This window comes from Delphinus delphis, chromosome 12 (assembly GCF_949987515.2).
Source record: "Delphinus delphis chromosome 12, mDelDel1.2, whole genome shotgun sequence".
In the NCBI taxonomy this organism is placed as follows: domain Eukaryota; kingdom Metazoa; phylum Chordata; class Mammalia; order Artiodactyla; family Delphinidae; genus Delphinus; species Delphinus delphis.
This window is the reverse complement of record NC_082694.2, coordinates 70,207,879-70,228,082: the sequence shown is the minus strand read 5'-3', so window position 1 is coordinate 70,228,082 and position 20,204 is coordinate 70,207,879. Positions and strand designations below refer to the sequence as shown.

At 49.2% G+C, this 20,204-nt stretch overlaps 1 protein-coding gene across 2 annotated transcripts in view; it reads right to left on the bottom strand.

Annotated features, from left to right (window-relative positions):
• KIF3C (kinesin family member 3C) overlaps positions 1-15,571 on the bottom strand; it is a 35,622-nt gene extending 20,051 nt beyond the window's left edge. For both annotated transcript variants that reach the window (XM_060026975.2, XM_060026976.2), the window contains exon 1: positions 13,252-15,571. In XM_060026975.2, coding sequence (XP_059882958.1) covers positions 13,252-14,784 — 1,533 coding nt within the window. In that variant the 5' untranslated portion in view covers positions 14,785-15,571. The remainder of the gene's footprint in view (positions 1-13,251) is intronic.
• Between the last annotated feature and the right edge of the window lie 4,633 nt (positions 15,572-20,204).

The window sequence follows — 20,204 nt, the reverse complement described above, 5'->3', positions numbered from 1 at the left end:
CAGTTAAACTGGAAATGGAGGGGGCAGGTGGTGAGGTCCAGGCATCAGTGGTTTTCAAAGGTTCCCAGGGGATTCCAGGGTGCAAATTTGGGAATCACTGCTTTAGCAGTCCCCAGAATCAGCATTATCTGAGAACTTGTCAGAAATGCACAATCTCAGGCCCTATGCAGACCTAGTGACTCAGCATCCGAGACCCCCAGGTGACTTGTGCAACGTGTTTTAAGTGGCATACTACTAACACCATCATTTTTCTGCTGAAAGCTCAAAGAGGTTAAGTAATCCATCCAAGGTCACATCACAGCTGTTCAATTTAAATGGAGAATCCAGACCCAGGTCTGCCTGGCTCCAAAGCCCGTGCTCTTCCTACTGCAGACAATGTGTGGTGTGCTTTAGGAAGCAGAACCTGCTAAAAGAAAAGCAACATGTTTCCAGCAAGAGGAAATCATGTCTGACTAATCTCCAAGAGTTCTTTCAGGGACAAAATAGATTATTTCAGTCCACGGGGAAGCCAGTGGCCAGAACTTTAGAGGTTAAAATGCTCCTGGCAAGGTCCCACATCAGAGGTTACTCAAAGTTACATGGGGGAGGGGGTGAGGAGACAGAGAAACGGGAGGGGGATGAGGGAAAGGAAACAGAAATAAACAGGCACCTCTCTAGGTGGAAAAATGTCCAAATGTTAAATGGGGGTACTGATTTCCATCAGAAATCATGCAAGAAAGGGTGTACAGGTAAAATACCAACTTCACAGATGCCCCCAGATTCTTGCAGGTGGTAAAAAGCAGAATTTCTAGGCCGTGTGAGCTGACCAAAAAATGGCAGATGAGCTTCAGTTAGAGTTTTACATTTTGGGAAAAAGTAATCTTCGCTCTACTCATTAAATGATAGCTGTGAGCGATCAGTTATAAACCAAAACAGAGGGAAAAGAGGGGGAGTAATTCTCTGTTGTTCCCAGAAGACGTTGGCTTAATATGCTGCCACAGCTAAAAAAGCTAAGAGCATCTGGCCAGGCACCATCACCAAGGCTTTTTGGAAACAACACAAAAATCATTCTACCCTAATATAAAACTATGATGCAGCTGAATCTGGAGTACTGTGTGTAGTCCCTTGCTGCATCTCCGGGGACTTGAAGGAGAGAGAAGATCCAGAGAAGGGCAGCTAAAACCACGCAAGGGCTATTATAAGAGACTTAAAAAAAAATAGGACTCTTTAGTTGGCAAAGACAAAGAAAGGTTAAGAGGATGGACCTGGAAATTATACTATCAAAACAGGTGTGAAAAGGAAAGCTCCAGGCTTTTCCAATCAATCCCTGGTACAGAGAGTAAGAGCTTGTACCTTGAGTTTTAGAACAAAGAGTTCTGTTTATAGACGGTAATAAATTTATGGAATGTATTATCTCAGGGGTACTGGATTAAATACCTCACAGTTCATTAAAGGATTCTGGGGACACATTTTTAACCTTTTATTGTCTTTCTCTGCTTTCAGAAAACAAAATTGCACTAACATCAAATAACCACAGAAATAAAACAAAATGGGAAAAAAATTCATGTATTCCTCCTCATAGCTAATTAAATTGCTTTTTCCCCCAGATTTTTCCATATGCACACATCATTTTTTCACATCTATAGACATGGTATAAATATGTTTATGTCCTGCTATTTCCATTTCATCAAATATCTCAAGAATTTCCTGTTACTTCCACAAGGTTTATGATTATATGTTTAATGACTGCATAATGTTTAGAGTGGATGATTTATAATATATTTAATTAACCCCCATTATAAGATATTTTGGTTGTTTGCTTAATGTTTACAATAAACACTCTTGTGCATATAATTTTTTTGGCCGAGCAGCGTGGCTTGTGGGATCTTAGTTCTCCGACCAAGGCTTGAACCCAGGCCCTTGGCAGTGAGAGCACTGAGTCCTAACCACTGGACTGCCAGGGAATTCCCAATTTTTTGCTTTTTTAGAGACTTTCTTAGAAGGAAATTTCAGGAGTGGACAAAGGGTTATAAACATTTCGTATATCTTAGAACATACTGTCAAGTTACCTTTCTAAACCACTGCCAGCAATAAATAATGGAACCATTTTTATTACAATGTCATAGTCATGAAGTATTATCATGATTTTCAATTTTACTTAATAAGAGATATAAAATTGAGCCTCCCGTTTATTTTATATTCTCTATACCTTTGCGGTAGGCTTGCAAAGGTCTGATCTCTCCTTTTACAAAATGCTCCTTTATGCTTTTTTTTTATTTTATTTTTGGTGATTTTAAAGTGTGGAGATGGACCTGATTCAAAACAATTCTTTGTTAGTTCGGCCCACACCTTCTCCAGCTGCCCACACCTAGCTCAAGAAACCCATTTGGACATTGTCAGGCAGAACTTCAGCTGCCAGTCAGGCCCGGAATCTGATGCATCAGCCTAGACTCCCAGGGCCTCCAAGTTCCAACCCTCCTCCCACTGCCACCCCCATGACATGATTCCCGGGACTGGTTTCTGTGCTGATTCTTGCTCATCAGGCTTCGTGTTAAACCTCCTCCTTGGACCTGGAAATCTCGCTTCGGGATGTCTCCTTCTGGCAAGGCCCTGGGCTCCATGAAGAGAGTTCCTGGACGATGCCTGACTGCCTGTATCACCCCATTCCATTCGTCCACTGCCCCTATGCTTCTCTGCCTAGCCCTGCCCCGACACACATGTGATTTAAATGACAACCGAATGTGCCTTATCGGTTTCTCGCCAAGTCTTGCCCACTGGCCCAGCCCACGCTGTCAGCCAAGCCTGCCTGACAGAACCTGCCTTGTGCTAGAAGATGGGGCTGGTCCTGGCACGAAATCTGGGGGTGGGCCCCAATCCAGGTGCAGGGCCTCAGTGCCCGCTTCTCCCCAGTCTCAGTTCATTGCTGCCTGTTTCATCCCCCGGTTCTAAAATATGTCATGCATGGCTGCAGTTCTTTGCTTAGAAACAGCTTTTTTGCTCTTGCTTTTCCCCATTTCTTGGAGGATACCAGTGGCCGTCTCCTCCTTTTCCTCAGAGATCTCTGTCTTTAACTTTAATCACCTAAGGAGGGCAGGGAGGGACAGGGATGCCTCAAATCCCTGGGCCCACTTCAGGCTGGGAGGGTACGAAGCAGAATATGGGGTTTCTAGTCCCCAGGAAAAGTTCCCTAGAGCTCTTAGCTGCCCCAGTTAATGCTGCCCTTGTGATGTCTCAGGGCAAAAGAGTCCAGGTGGGTGGGGCCTGTGGACAGGACTGGGTTTGGTTCTACTGGTTCTAAATATGTCCATTGTAACTAAAAGGCCAGCAGAGGCTGTGGGGTGGAAAAGACAGGGCTGGGAGCTCCAAGGACACGGTCTGACTCTTGCAAGAGGGAAACGAATCACCGGATAACTAAGGTGACCTCAGGGAATCACCCCAACCCCCTTTGCTTTACAGATGACAAAACTGAGGCCCAGAGATGGAGAATTCTAAGCCTGGAGTCTCATAATTACGGAAGCGGTATGTGTGTCTGCTCCTATATTGACTATGCACTCTCCAAATAATTTCCCAACTCGATTAGGGTCCTCGATTCCAGGTATGAGAGGCAGGTCAGCTGCTGTGACAATTAACAGCCAAGATCACCACAGGGACCATGTCAGCTTGCAGATACAGCTTGGGATATTCAGAGGCTCACCTTTTCCCATTCCAGGAGCAACTGTAGTGCAAAATCAGGAGGAAGAAGGAGACCCCAACACTCATTAAGTGCTGATCTGGAAAGCCAGAATGGAGACAGCCAGGCACAGACAGCCACCCTTCTGAGGAGGTATCATCAAGGATGATTTTACAGAGAAGCCAAACAGGCTCTGCGCTGCCCCTGCCAGCTAATCTATGACATTCTGCAGGAGACAGGAGCCTCAGATGCAACTTGCCATGTGCCTGTGGCTGGGCTAGGTCCTTTTCGCATTAATCTTCCTATTTCATCATCACAAGAACCTTATGAGATAACGAGTGTGATCCCCGTTTGACATAAAAGGAAACTAAGGCTCAGACAGGTGAAGTGACTTGCTTGAGGTTATGGAGCCAGTAAGTGGCAGAAGCAGTATTTAAACATCAGCTTCCTAATTCCGAGTCCAGGGTCCTTTTTCTTGGTCCACAGCTTTCTCCTGGGTTCAGGCAGAAAGGTGCCTTGGAGAAAAGCAACATTTGGCCTTAGCACCTTTGCCAACTCAGGAACCATCAGGAAAGCTCAGGGCACCATTTCTTTCTCTTCCAGATGAAACAGGCAGGGTTCTGCTAAAGATGCTTCTGCCTGTGTGAAGTTCTTATAGGGGCCTCTGAGATAAGCTGGATAGAGCTCTTAACTGCGTGTGTGGGGGGAGGTCACCAGTAATACTAGGGTCCCCCAGAGAGGTTGAAACCCGAATGCTCACGGGAAGGGCCACCTCACAAGTTCCATGGTGGAAAGATGTAAAGGGCACTGGGCATGACAGTCAGAGAACTTGAATCCTGGTACACACTCTACCATCCTATTTGCTAAGAAATCTAGGGCATCAGCTCCTGGACTTCAGTTTTCTCATCTGTAAAATGGTGCAAATACCCACTAACCTTGCAGGCTTTGGGTAAGAATGGTGAGTTGCATAATAGATGTGGAACTACCTGGTAAATGATAATGTACAATCAAATGTCAGTGGTTACTTGCTGTTCCAGTACCTGATTGACATTTACCCACCACTCATCACAGAGAGCAAAACAAAATAACTACTGCAACAATCCTGGCTCCCACCTCTTAGGAAATACGGCCATGCCTACCATCACAGACGTGTTTCTCCTTTTGTGGCCACTGGTTATAGATCTCAAGGAACCAGCAGTAAGGGAAGAAGAAATGAAAGAGACAATGGTGAGGGGAAGAATAGTGCTATTTTCAGTGGTTCTCTGCCTTGGGGAACATAAATCAGGAAACCGCGGCCAAGTTTCCTGCCTTGAGTCTCCTTGGATGGCTCAAAAAACTACATAAATGGTCTTTCAAATGCTAGTAATTCTCTCATCAAGAAGAAGGAACAATTAGAGATCAGGAAACATATTGGCTGGGGAATGAGGTAAGCTGGACTCTACTTCCAGCCTTGCCCTGGACAGGGTACGGATGCCCAGAAATGCTTCAGTCCACCCTGGAGACAAGCAGGAAGAAAAAAATCAGCCCATCTACTTGAGTAAGAAAACCATGAGCACTTCAGATCTGATCCTTACCTTGTCTTTCTCCCCTACTTCCCTCACTTATTTGTGTTGTGCTAAAGGGTTTCTCTCCAGCACCAGGGATGCAAACCCAGCCAGACAACAGAACGCAACAAAGCCAGCAATGGATAAGACCTAAGGATCCATAAAGTGCAGATTCAGTGTTTTACAGATCCCGGGTCATTCAGCCTCCAGCTTCCAGGTAGTGCTTGGTCATTCCTCTCCAGCCCTCACTGCCCCTCATCCAGGCTGTCTCTCACCCCGGGCTCCTGACCCGCTGCTTCCAAGATGAATAGGCAAATGGTGCAGAAAGCAAGGAATCATCTACTGATCATTTCTTACAGTCCCTGGGAGGGGAAGTGACTTGTCCAAAGTCACAGGATTACCAATAATTGGGTATCATTAAGAATTATTACCAACTCTGGATTCCCCTCAATTATTCATTTAAGCCAATCTTCCAACCATGTATTAACACATTTTTTTTATATATTTCTCTCCTTTAAAAATTCTAGATTTGTTTTTGTTTAATTAACAAAGTAATATATGCTTGTTGTAAAAACACTATAAAGTGAAAAATAAAAGCCCCCTTCCTATTAAAATCCCTAGAGATAACCATTATTGGTGAGTTCTTGTGATTCATTCCAGAAACTTAAACAATTTCAAGACAAAGTTAACCCTATCTACTGACTTGTATTCTTGGTCATAGTGTTAAAAAAGACTTGTCGATTATATGAACGAACGGCTCTAGGCTGAGGTCAGAGGCTGGGGGTTTCCGGACAGAGTGGAGTCAAGCATCTCAGCAGACAAGTGCTCCCACTGGGGCCTACCCGCCCGGGATCTGGCGTGGAGCCTTCCTTTCTGAGTTGGTGATACAGTGTGGAGGGGAAGACCGTGGGCTTTGGAGTCAAGCAGACATAGGCTCATATGCTGGCGCTAACACTTCACAGGCATGTGACCTTGGATGGTTCCCTCGTTGTTACTGTGCCTTAGTATCCTCATCTGTCACATGGAGATTAAAACACCACTACTTCATGGTGCTATCGTGAAGACTGAATCAAACAATGTGAGAGTAGGGCGAGTACTTGGCATTAAACATGCACTAAAGAAATGGTAGCTACCGTTATTATTCCAGTTGTTGTTGTTATTATTATTCTGCTGGTTCACTTGAAGAAAGGAGAAAGCCTGCAGGTCCATTACCTACCACCGCAGAAACAGTTCAACCCAGGGCCTGGCACCCCTCCGTTAAGTACATCTGAGAGGAAAAGGAGACAACTAGAAAGTAAGTCTTTAGTCTGACCAGGATTTAATGCCCAGGAATTCCTCGGGGTATTAAAAATTCTAGATATACTCCAAAGCACCGGTACAGGTGCCCTATAAGCTCTGAGCACAGGAGTCTGCCTTGTGCAGCTCCCATGGCTGAAGGGCTGGATTGGTGGGAAGCGAGACCATTTTCTTATCTACTCAGGCTACCTGATTCAGCAGCTCTCAGGCCCAGCTGGCCCCAGAAGTGCCCCAGACTGGCTAGGGACAGCAGGCTGGCAGGGCACAGATGGGAGGGGGTACCCTTCTCCCGCTGAATTCCAGGCCCTTCCTCCTACTCCTCAGAGCACAATGAGAACATTATCATAGCCACTTCATCCAATCTATCCGGGGGCTGGAGATGACTAAGGGCAATATGATAATACACTCCGCCAGCCAACACACAGCAAGAGACACCCAACACTGGACCAAAAGGCCTGCTGAGCCCCAACATAACTTGAATCCCAGAACCTCTGATGCAAATGTATTAGTCTTAAACGCTTCCTGCTGGTCCAACCTTTATATTACCAAATGCCCCCAGCTCATGGAAAATCTGTTAACTGACCACACCCACCAGGGAGACGAAGGAATGAAAGTTACTGCTCCCAACAGTGCCAAGAGGCCATGGACTCTGACCTAGATACCAGACCCAGCCGGGAGCTCTGGTCACTTGCTATGGTGAGGCTTCTTCTCTTAAGGATCACGGAGGACTCAGCTGGGATGGAGGCGTGGGTGCACACAGTTCCGTGACGACCCGGCCCTGTAAGTCTCAGAGTGTCTGGCATGGGGCTGGTGTCCTTGGGGACATGTGGAAGGAACCAGGCCAGTTTTGGGATCGTAGACGCTCCCCAGATTATCGGGGAGTCTCTAGAGACTGGACACAGCCCTATGTGGAGACTAGCCTTAAGATCAGGAGAGTGGAACGATACTATTTCACGCTCTCCTCCAGAGCATTTTCTCTCCCAGTTGGGGTTTCTTCTCCCCAGAAACACTGCTGTCCACCCCTTACGCACTCTCTCTCCTTCTTTCTTCCCGACTCTGTGACTCCATTTCTCTTTCCCCTCTTCACTGTCCCCCTCTACTTCTTTCCTGTCTTTCCTCCTATTTTCTTCTATTTTCTGCTTCTCATTGTCTTTCTCTAATTGGCCATGATAGAGAGCTGGAAATATCTCTATTATTGGTTGATCTCCTTCATTAACATTTAAATCCTGTCACCTTAATTTTCAAAAAGATGAACTGAACATTTTATATTTTGCTTTAAAAAATACTACTTTTACTACTTTTAACAATTAAGGACTTTGAAGAGGAGGGGACTTTAAAGATCACCTAGTTCAATGGCTTTCTGGTACCTGAATCCCTTTAGAGCAACTGTGGCATTCAGTTTCTCCTCGGACACTTCCAGGGATTGGAGCCCATTATCTCTAGAAGTAGATCAATTCTAACTATTAAGAAGTTCTTTACATTGAGCTTAACCTGCTCCCGTAACTCCCACTCCCTGGTTACCAGGATAATCGAGGATACAAAAACAGTGCAATCAGCAGAAGGGCAGTGAGGTACATCCTGAGTTCAAAGTATGGGGTAGACGAGTTGGCTGTTAGGTTCTCTTATCTCTTGCTTAGGCAGGCGAGATTGATGACATATATTACAGCCAGACTCTGGTAGGCCTTGAATGCCAGACGAAAATGTGATGTGTTTAACATATCAGGAAGGTAGTCAAGTGAAAACATCCATTAAGCAGTCGAAGATAACAGTAATAAAGTTATTATTTACGAACACTTACATGCCAGGAACTATGCAAAGTGCTTTAATGTCGATTATCATCCTCTCAATAGAACTATGACATAGGTACTGTTACTATCCCATTTTATAGATGAGGAAACTGAGGTCTCAGAACCAGTAAATCACTAAACCCAGGCCTGCCTGACTCTGATATCCATGCTCCGAAAACAGCACTCTACAAAAAAAGGTCAGCAAAGACCTGGACAGGAGACCTTGATTTGGGAGTCACTTACATAAAGGGAGAGAGCGTCCAGAACAGAGGGCCAGGGGGCTCATTTGAGCCCTCTTCTACAGATAAGCCCCCAAACTCCACTTCCAGTCCTGTGCTTGCTTCTAAACTCCCCTGCTCCACCTCCTGCTGCCTATGGGACTCTTGTCACCTTCAACTCAACATGTTTACACCAGCTCCTGTCATTTTTCAGCACCTCCCCAGCAACCAGTTCCCAGCCCAATGTTCCTGATTCTTTAAGCATAAAAGAGGATCCAAGTTTGTGTCAAACCAACCTGGGTTCAACTAGATTTGCCATATACAAACCATAAGGCCTTGGGCAAGTCATAAATCCTCAGTTTTCTCATGTATAAAATGGGAACAGTAATAACACCTTTCATGGAAGGTGCTTGTAGGGATTACATGAGATAATTTGTATACCATATATGGTATAGGGCTTGGCTCGTGGCAAGTGTTAAGTAAATGGCATTATTCTTGCAATTATTGTTGTTTCTCGGGCTTGAAACACCTCTTGCATAACTGTTTATGGTTAATGCCAATGCTGAGAAATGGGAGGAAGAAGAGGGGCCCACAAATAGACAGTAAAAACTCAGTGCGGTCTGTACTCTCTGTAGTGACCTCATCCCTCTGGCTTTGGGGGCAGCTTCTGCAGGGTCTCTTTCCCATACCCACCACAGAGAGAGTTGGGCTCTAGCCAAGCAGCACCCCGCCCCCTCCCTCCAGACCTACTTACTTGGGGATCAACAAGCAGTGCTGTTGTTTCTACCTCTTCCCGTCCCCCCGTCAGTTCCAGCCTGCATAGTGTCTCATCTGCAGCCCTTGCCTCCCCTACACACATACTCTTCTTTCCCTCTAAAGATCTAGAATCAAAGCTTTAGAAATCCTCCAGCCCGAGCCCTCAGAAACTTAAGCTCAAAATGAAAACAGTCATTAAAAAATGTTCCGGGGCTTCCCTGGTGGCGCAGTGGTTGAGAGTCCGCCTGCCGATGCAGGGGACACGGGTTCGTGTCCCGGTCCGGGAAGATCCCACATGCCACGGAGCGGCTGGGCCCGTGAGCCATGGCCGCTGAGCCTGCGTGTCCGGAGCCTGTGCTCCGCAACGGGAGAGGCCACAGCAGTGAGAGGCCCGCGTACCGCAAAAAAAAAAAAAAAAAAAAAAAAAAAAAAAAAGTGTTCCTTGCACAATTAAAGTGGGCCTTCTCCAGACCAAGCTACGGGCATCCCAGTCCTCACTGCAGTACGTGCCTTGTGCACAAACACTGGAGTCGCCATTGTGCAGAGGCATAACCTCAGCTGTGCCTCTGCCTGTGACTTTACCAACTCTCCCTACCTCTCAGGTCTAGTATGCTATCAAGCCCCCCCTCCCAGAGACACGAGGTAAGTATGGATGGCTAGTGACTACTGATAAACAGGGCGCTAATGACAATCACAAACCCTCAGGCACTTGCACACCCTCCCATCCCCTGAGGCCCAAGGTAAATATGAAGGGAGACGCCAAGGAGACAGGCATGGTGTTTGTACACAGTGAGGGGAGAACAAAGGGAACGGGGAGCCTAGAGGTGGCGGGCAGGGAAAGCAGGCGAGACAGACTGTAAGATGAGTCAGAGAGAGTGAATGAGGGCACTGGGTCGCATCAGCTACTGCTCAGCTGCCCCCAGGGGTGGTGTGAACTGGAAGAAGGGAATGAGGGAGGCGACAAGGGGAGTTGTGGAAACTCAGAAAGTGGGAGCCGGCGTGTGCTGCAGATGGGGAGCAGAAGCTCAGCTAATTTCCAGGAGGGACCGGAGCTCCCGCCTTCGGAGGGCTCCCGGATCTTTCTCGCCTGGCACTGTTCCAGGGCTGCAGGGCTATGGCAAGGCAGCCGGGATGGCAGGGGAAGGAAAGCGTTAAGCCAATGACAAAGATGTCAGTCCTAGAGATCACTGGACCCCTGCTTGGCAGACAGAAGCCACCCAGTGGCTGCTAATGCCCTCCACTGATGTAGTGCTTTCAACATATTTCAAATGCCCTCACACTAATGATCTCATTTAATCTTCAGCACAACCCTGTGAAATGGGCAGGCCTGGGATTATCTCTCACACGCTCCTCCCCTCATTACCCAGTGGATCCCTCAAGAGCCCTCAAATTGCTTCCTCTATCCTAGAAACATCCAACACTGAACCAGCAGTCCCTTAAGGACTATAGGGAGGTCGGGGTCCTCTATACAGGCTCCACTCAGGGCTTGCTGGCCGCTGTTCGTCCAGGGCTGGGTGTGACAAGAAGTCACAGAATGTGGAATCATCCCCCCCCTGGAATTTACCAGGCAACCCTCCCCCTTCACTTATATCTGAAAGCCTGGCACATAATGACCATTGCACCCAGTCCCTAGGAAGCTGTGTCAGACTTCCCCTCATCAGGCCAATGGAAACCTGAGGTCTAGAGAGGCAAAGTCCTCTGCCCCGAGTCACACAGAGATCAAATGTGGAGGAATCCGTGAAAACTTGGAAAGAGCACAGGTCTGGGGCCATCAGAAGACCTGGGTTCCAGTCCTGGCTCCGCCTGCCTATCAGCCCATGTCACGGAGACAGTCGCCAGCCTTGGTTTTCATCACTGTCAAATGGAGATAGTAATACTCATCTCTTGAGGTTGCTGGGAGGATTCCATGAGATTAAAACATAAAAGAGTTACATAAAAATGAATTACTCTGATTATCAGGTAGCACAGGTAACAACATCAGGACGTTGGTGTAATGGAAAGAAGCCGGAGCAAGTACAAAGAGTCTGGCTCTCCTTAACTCACCTGTATGGCCCTGGGCAAGTCTGGGCCTCAGTTTTCCAAGGCCCCTGGCAGCTGTAAGATGGGGGGATTCTGTGGGCTATGCCTCTGGTACAAGAATTCTGGCTCTGGCCGCCCTGATCTCTTGACAGTCCCATTATCCATGCACCACATTGCCTTAGATCCAAGAACCTTACTGAGGGAACCAGGGAGTGGCCAACAATGGGAGATCCCATTGGATCCTTCGCTTCATCCCTTCTACCCATTTGCTCAGGGCTAAAGTGCACTCTCTTAGCCTCCGTTGACCCCCAGCTTTAAGGGTGGGTGGGGAAGGGAGTAAGGGGTGGTGGTGGGGCTCTTGGTAATGAAACTGGTGACAGATTGCCCATGTAAGATTTCCTGGTGGGAAGCACTAGACTGCCTGGGTCCCCTTCCTCCTGGGAGAGCTGAGTCTAACTGTCCTGCCTTTAACATCCTGCTTCTCCCAGGAGGACCCCAAATGTACCAATCCCTTTGAGGAAGCGGCTCAGCATAACCCTTGCTGAGCTCCTGGAGGTGAATTAAATACTAAATAAGCAAGGCCAGAGCCCCTGGTGTAGCAGCACATTCCCATAACACAGACAATGGCCTGCAGCTCATCTGTCCCTCTTCCAGCCGTTGCCACTCTCCCTCCCAGGCAGGGCTTCCCTGCACCCCAGCCCACACTCCTGAGAGGGACTAAGATCTGGTAATGTTCTTCTCCCCCCAGCAAGTCATCAGCTCATGGTTCCTTGCATTCTTCCTCCAACCTTCAGTGTTAAGGACTCCAGGGACCTGGAAATGCCTGGAACATTGAGTCATGGCATCTGCAGCATTGAAACTTAACAGGTCTGTGGTTGGCCAGGCAGGGGGCCTCTGCAGCTTAGTTCCAACGGGGCCTGGAGGCTTCCCCAGGGAAGGGAGCAGCTCAGGAAGGACGCAGAGGCCCTGATATCTCTCAGGGCAATGGGGAATTGGAACTTACTAGGATGAGGTCTGGGTGTGGGGGCCAGTTGGTTTGTTTTTCAGATCAGAAGAACCTCAGAGATCACCCAGGCCAACCCTCTGTTTTACAAAAAGGGAAACTGAGGCTTGAGGAAGGGAAGAAGCAACGTACACAAGGTCACTCAATGAGCTGTAGCAGAGCTAGGCCAAGATGCCAGGTCTCCAGCATAGACCCCAGTGCTCTTTCCAACCTTCTGCGTGATCTCCTTCCTAAGATTCTACACAATGGGCCCAGGGGACCACTGGACCACTTTCACAGGGAGCAGGACCCATGTATAATCCTGCCTCGCCATCCAAGAACTAAAAGAGCCCAAGGGCCACTGGTTCCAGCTCAGCCCTGCCACTGTGTAGGATGGAACCTCAGTCATGTCACTCTTCTGAGCCTTAGTCCCTCACCTGTAAAATGGGGGTTTAAGGAGCAGGACCCCGGATGGCTACCGTAAGAATCAAATGAGATCATGTATGTGGGGCATTTTGTAAACTGTGAAGTGTCCAAACGTCAGATATTAAAATGGTGTGAGGTTTGATGGTGCTGCAAAGGGAGGACGTCATGAGGGAAGTGGCCAGGCAAGAGTGAGAACCCACACCCAGACGGGGCTGAGTGCCCGCCTGGCTGTCCGTGGACCTGACCGGTACTGGGGGCCACCAGCAGAGACTGACAGGCAGCAGGTCAGACCAGTCCAAGCTCACTGGCTTGAGAGACTGCCTGCTGCTTTGCTCTGTGTGTGCGTGCGTGCGTGCGTGCGTGTGTGTGTGTGTGTGTCCTCCTAGGTGCTCCAGGGAGGCTCTGCCTGGCAGTCCAGAGTCGCAGAAATTCGCCTGCCTTCTCCAGGGGAGCTCTTGGCAGGAGGGCAGGACACTTTGCTTCCGGCCAGGTCACAGACCCTCAAAGAAAAGCCTGCCAGCCCAGATCCCTCTGGACACCTCTGGAGAGCCCCTGCTCCCTCGGGGGCTCTTACCTTGTACTTGGCTGCGAGCAGCTCTGTGGCCTGCTGCTCCCGCCGCAGGTCTTCCAGCATCTTCTCCTTCTCCTCCAGCAGCTTCTGCTTCTCCTCGCTCACCAGGCTGCGGTCATCCTGGATGGCCGCCTTCTCCTCCTCCAGCTGCTCCTTCTGCTCCTGCAGGTAATTCTCCATGTTCTTGTCCAAGGCCGACTCCAGGGTGGGCTGGGGCAGGCGGTAGTTGTTGTTGTCATCCTCCTCTTCGGCCACCCAGGCCTCCATCAGTGGCCCCTCAGGGTACCCAGCTGGGGCTGACACGGCCTTCTTCCTGCGGCTGCTCTTCCTCCGGAGCCGCTTTCCCAGCATCCCCTTCTTCTCCAGTTGGGCCTTCAGGCGGGCGATCTCCTCCTGGAATTCCCGCAGCAGCGTGTCCTTGGGGTCCTCGTTCACCCGGGGCTTGTTCTTGATGTTCTTGGCCCGGTTGGCAAAGCGCAGGGTGGAGAGGCTCTCATCGTAGCTGTGAGAGGCTGGCCCCAGGGTGGCCACCATGATGGTCTTGGCATTCCCCCCCAGAGAGTCCTGGAGCAGCCGGGTCAGCTTGGAGTCCCGGTAGGGGATATGGGTGCTCCTGTTGCCCGCCAGAGCAGCGATCACGTTGCCCAGGGCAGACAGCGAGAGGTTGATTTTGGAGGCTTCCTTAGGCCTCTCTCCACTACCACCACCACCTCCACCACCGCCACCACCCGTGGGCTGCGTGGCCGTCCCTCCAGCCGCGTTGGGGCCTGCCTTGTTCTGCCTCTCGCTTCCAGCCAGGTCCACGAGGTTGAGCTTGCCCACACGGATGTGGTCCTGGCCATCCAAGCCACGCTCACTGCACTCCACGGTGATGACAAAGATGGCGTGGGAGCGGGAGCTGACCTCATTCATGTGTGTACTACCCACCGCCCGGGTCTGGTTCCCCAGGTTCATCACGTGCTCAATCTCCTTGACATTCTTGGTGACGAAGGAGGACAGGTCCTTGATGTAGACGCCTGTCTCAGGGTTCTCCTTCAGCTCTAGCCTCTTGCCAGGCTCCTTGGAGAGCAGGTCCCGAATCTCCTCCTGGTAGATCTCCAGGTAGGAGGCCCGGACCAAGTACTGCTGGTTCTGGGAGCGCGAGATGTGGGTGAAGATATGCTCAAAGGCATTGGGGATGACCCCGCGCTGCTCGGGCTCCACCCAGGTCCCCTGCATGGTGTAGGTCTTGCCCGTGCCGGTCTGTCCATAGGCAAACACGGTGCCATTGAAACCTTGAAGCACCGAGTCTACCAGGGGCCTCACGGTTTCATCATACAAGTCTGCCTGCTTGGAGCTGGCATCATACACGGCATCAAAGGTGAAGGTCTTGGGCAGCTCCCCTAGGGCAGCGCGGGGGTTTCGCAGTGTCACCTGGCCCAGTTTCACGTCCATGGTCAGGATCTGCTCGTGACCAGAAGCCTCCTCCTTCCGGCTGAGGGGGCGGCACCGGGCCACCACCTTCAGGGCCTCACTGGCCTTGGTTTTACTGGCCATCTTGCTGCTCTGTCCTTCCTGACCCCCCCCACCCCTCTCCGCAGCCTAGGCGGTCCTGATGTCCTCCCTAGGTCCGTATCGGCGGGGCCGGCCCAGCCCCCAGGCGCCGTTCTTCAATCCGCCTGTAGACTCCTAGGGTGGGGATGCTGGGAGGTGGCCCCGTCGCTGCTGCAGTCCGGGCCTCCACCGCTCTCCGGTCCTCGCTGCACCAGCTGCGGAGGGAGAATTAGGCAGAATCGCCGGGCAGCAGCGGGAGAAGCGCCGGCCGAATGGCAGTACCCGGAGCCCGCCCCATGCTGGGGCAGCGGGAGCCCTGCCGTAAACAGCTACAGCAACAATGAGATAAAGGAAGAGGAAAATGGGATGGGGGTGGGCGGCAGAGCTGTCTTCTCCTTGTCCTCCTCCTCCTCTAGGGATCCATGGCGGGGGGGCTGCAGGTCCTGGGCGACCGGGGGTCCCGGCCCTCCCGAGGGCAGAGGCTCACCTGGAGTCCTCTCCCCCAGCTGGGGGATCATTCATTGCAGCCAGCGCGGCTGCTGCTGCCCCTGCCTCCTCCTTCCCCGCCGTCGCCACCGGAGAATGAGAGAGAAAAACAGAAGGCGATGGGGCGGAGCAGCGGCAGCGAGAGTGATGTTGCCGCCGCGCTGCGGCCCCAGCTAAGCCGCCCGGCTGGGGTGGGGCAAGGGGCGGGGCCGTGGGGCGGGAATCGCGAGCCCTGCGCCGCCAGTGCGCTGGGGACCCGGGTGCATGCCCGCTCGCACCCCCACAGACCCCTCCGGAATGACAGGCTCCGGTGCCGACCCAGGTCCTGTGCGCACCAGACGGGTGCAGCGCAGCCACCGCCCGCCGTCACCCCACTGGGCCGGAGCATGCTGGGAGTTGTAGTCCTGCCTTTGTTAACCCGGTTCTGGCAGGTTGCTAATGACTTCTCCAGTCCGGTAGGCCCCTCCCTCTCTGGCGTTCTGCCCCAGGAGTGACTGTTGAGGTTGCAGCCTAGCTGGGGGGGAATGCGGGGTATCCGCTACCCACACCTGTTTCCTCCACAACCAGCATCCCCTGTCTCTCTTCTGCTCCTGCCTTTCTGCCGGCAGACTCGTACATGTCACCCCTCCCCTTAAGGGTGTTGCCAGGCATTCTAACTCCTAAATGTTTCTTGACTCTGTCCTTTCCTCTCCCTACCCTGGTTTACTTCTGGCCTCCCTTTTCTCTCTCCTGGAACCAGCTTCCAGCTGATTCTCTCCACACATCCTCTCCGCACATGCACCCTCGTCCCCTCCCCTCCTCCAACACCAGCCTTCCATATTGTATAAAACCTCTCCGTCTTCTGACTCCTGCCACTTCCCAGCCTCACTTCCAGCTACTCTCCTAGAGAGACTCTGTGTTCCACACATTCATTCCTTCAAACAGTCACCCAGCACCTGCTAAACCTCAGGCCTTATTCTAGGAGCTGGACCTTCCTGTCCTCAAGGAGCTCACAATTCTAGGAACCATTTTTCGTTTCCTTCTGGCTGTGCTGTGTTGCATCTTTGTGACTTTGCCAGGAGGGCCCTGTTACTCTTCTGTACTTGGTGCCCTGCCGCGTGGGCAGTTCAAGCACCTCCTCCTCCGTGAAGCCTTCCCTGACCAATCTCTTTTCCTTAACAGAGAGAGACACAGAATTTGCATAAAACAAAACTTGGACTCAAGTTGCAGTTCTAATCTCCATCCAACTGTGTGACTTTGGGCAGTCATTTACCTTGCCCTAGCCTTAGTTTCCTCATCTATTTGAAACAATTAGTTTTAAAATGGTTTTGAGGCTCAAATGAAACCATTGATCCTCCTGAAGTTCTGTACCAATGAGAAGACTCATTTCTAAGCAAGCCCTTAACACATGCATGTGTCCTGGCTTGGCTTGCCTGACAGCTCCTGCCTCCTTGAGAATCCTGGACAGACCAGGCCTGTGTTTGGTGTTCCACTTTGGGGTCTTCATATTTTTTCCTCTAGGATACAAATCAAGTGTAATTCCTCAAGCCCAGGGACCAAGCCAGCATCCTACCCATGCTCCACTCTGCAGAGGGGAGTTGAGTCTATGCATTGCATCCGAGGTGTCCATATTCTCCCACCTTGAGGCCCTTCTTCACAGAGGCGCCAGAAGAATCTTTCCACAAAACATTCCCAGTCATGTTATTCTCTCGAGGGCCTATTTGTTTCGTTCTTCAACTCTACAAAACCTGTCTCCTCACCTCTTCCCCATCTTCGAATACCCAGGACCCAAATGCCAGCGCAACTGGAAACTTGAGGCTTAGCTGGTGGCTTCCCCAGTTCTGAAGTTTCCTGGCCTTCCTTAGCCTTCTCTTTGATCAAGTTCTACTGCTTGTGATTCACTTGAGTTTTGGACCAATTACTGGGTGAGGTTTTGGCTCCGGCAACCTGACTTCTGAATGGACCATTTGGCTCTTGAACTGTTTTCCTGTTGCACTTGGCTTTGCTTTTTGGACTACCCTTCCTCTGCTTTGGCTTACCTGCTTGGCACTATAGTGCTGGGTAAAAGGGATTCTGGCCCTGCGCTCCCCACCCAATGTCACTACCTGGCAAGGCACTTGCCCAGATCCTCCAGCACGGGAGGGAATCCCATTGATTACAAGATGTGTGACAGTAACTAGATTATTCAACTTCTCTGAACAGCTATTTCCTCAGTAGAAAAAGTGAGGATAGGAATGCTTACCTGGCTCACAGCGTTGACATGAGGATTAAGTAAGATAATGCATGTGAAAACTCCCAGAACATAAAAGACATTCAAGAAATAGTAGTTTTCCTTCCTTTTGTCCTTTGCATTTAAGGTTGTTCACATCCTGTGTCTCCCTTTTCAGCAATCCTTAACCAACTGACTTCTTTCAACTCTAACCGTTGAATGGTCCTAAGTCTTCTTTTTCTTCCAGTGCCACCCTCTAGTGATCACTACAGTTTATGGCTTCACTTAGTATCTAAATGATTCCTAAATTTGTATTTCCAGTCCAGACTTCTCTGTGCTCCAGTTCTATATATTCAATTCTCTAATTGATATAGCCACTTGGATAGCTCCCAAGTACCTGAAATTCTACTTGTTAACACCAAACTCATCGTCCTCCCCTCCAAACTTGCTGCTCCAAGAATGGTCCCTAGCTCTGTAAACAGCTCTTCCCCCAACCTCAACATATCTATTCAAATGCCAAATCCTATCAATTCAACTTCGTAAATATTTCTCAGATCTATCAACTTCTCCATTTCTACAGCCAATATCATAATCCAAGCCATCATCTTCTCTAGCCTGGCCTCCCACTATAGCCTCCAATCTGGTCTCCCTAGGTCTACTCTTACCTCCACCCATCCATTCTCTACAAAGTATTCTTTTAAAAACACATGTCTGATCATGTCACTCTTTGCTTTAAAACTTTCCATGTTTCTCGTTGCTCTTAAAGTCCAAATCATTAATGCAGCCCCCAAGGCCCCACATGACCTGGTACCTACCCAATATCTCCTGTCTCATCTCAGGCCACTTTCCTCCTTGCTCCCTGTATTCTAGTTCCAATGGCCTTCTTCGCCTCCTTTCCAATTCCTACCACAGGGCCTTTACACATTCTGTTTCTGCTGCATAGAACATTTATCCTCACCATCTTTGCCTAGATACCTGATCTTCATCCTTCAGCTCTCAGCTTGAATGTCACTTCCTTACGGTGCCTTTCTTGACTTCCCCACCTGTATTTCTTTTATAGAACTTAGCATAATTGTAATTAAATAATTATTCGTCTACCTCTTCTGTTGTTCTGTGAAGACAATACATGTCTGTTTCATTCATTTTTGTATCCACAATTACTACAGATCTTCCTTGACTTATGATGGGGTTACATCCCGATAAACCCACCGTAAATTGAAAATATCTTAAGTCAAAAATGCAGTTAATACACATAACCTACCGGACACAAGGCTTAGCCTACCTTAAAACATGCTCGGCACACTTACATTAGCCTACAATTGGGCAAGATCATCTAACACAAAGCCTATTTTATAATAAGGTGTTGCATACCTCATGGAATTTATTGAATACTGTACTGAAAGTGCAAAACAGAAAGGTTGTGTGGGTACAGAATGGTCGTAAGTGTATCAGTTGTTTACCATCATGATCGCGTAGCTGACTGGGAACTGTGGCTCACTGCCACTGCCGCTGCCCAGCCAGGAGAGAATATCATACTGCATGTCACTAGCCCAGGAAAAGATCAAACTTCAAAATTTGAAGCATTGTTTCTATTGAATACGTATCGTTTTCTCACCATTGTAAAGTCAAAAAGTCATTATTTGAGCCATCATAAGTTGGAGACCATCTGTAGTCTAATTCCTGGCACATAGATATGCTCAATAAATATTTTTATGAATAAGCAAAATAAATATGAATGAATGAATATGAATTTGTGCTTCATATGAATATCACCTCTTCTGGGAAACCTTCTTTGACTCCCCTGATTCTACTTTCTAATTAATCTTTCCTTTCCTCATGATTCTATAGCTCGTTGTTTAACTAGTCTTATAGTACTCATAGTCTGACTAGTAATGTGGTTAACTGAATCTGTCTCCCTCACCATATGTGTGGCCCCCTGAAGACAGGAGCTGTGATTTTTGTCTTTGTGTCTCCTTTCCCCATATCTAGCACAGAACTCTGTATACTTTAGGTAAGACCTTCAGGGCAGGAAACTGGAGAGGCAAGACACAGAAGTGACAGTAATAAACTTTTATATTTGTAGAGTGATTTACAGTTAATAGAGTATGATCATCTCTATTACTTTATCCTCACATCAACCCCAGGAAAGGGGAAAATATTAATATCCCCATATTGTGAGGACTCTAAGCTTTAGGCTAATTAAGTGACCAAGGAAGGAAACCCAGTCACCAAGTGGCATAGTCAGTCTTCAGACTCCAAAACTGAAACCCTGGGGGTCTTTCCCTTATGCCATGGGCACAGCTTACCGTGAAGATGGCAGAACAGCTGCTGCTCAGTCCTGGTTTGAATGACAGTTTCCTAAGAGTCCACACCCATCGTTGGCTTGGTAGGAGGAAGAAGCTCCCTTTGCTTCATTTCCTTTTACAATGAAAGTTCTTTTTTCCCGGGGGATTCCCATCCAGCATCTTCTTCCAGTATGGTCTCAGTAACAGTCTGGGTGAGACCATACCAAGAACGCAGAGTTAGCGCTTCAATATTCCCAGGGGCCTGCAAATTTCCAGATGCAAGCAATTCAAGATTTGGGTTTACCTTGCAACGCCAAATTCTACCAGCAGAGGGAGATATGACTATGTGACACCATCCCTAGATGAACAGGAAGTTTCTGGGCTCTCAATCAGTGTGAGAGTATCTCTCTCATTCAAGGGTTCCCAGCTATGTCCAAGTCTAGATTACTAATAGCTCCTCTTTT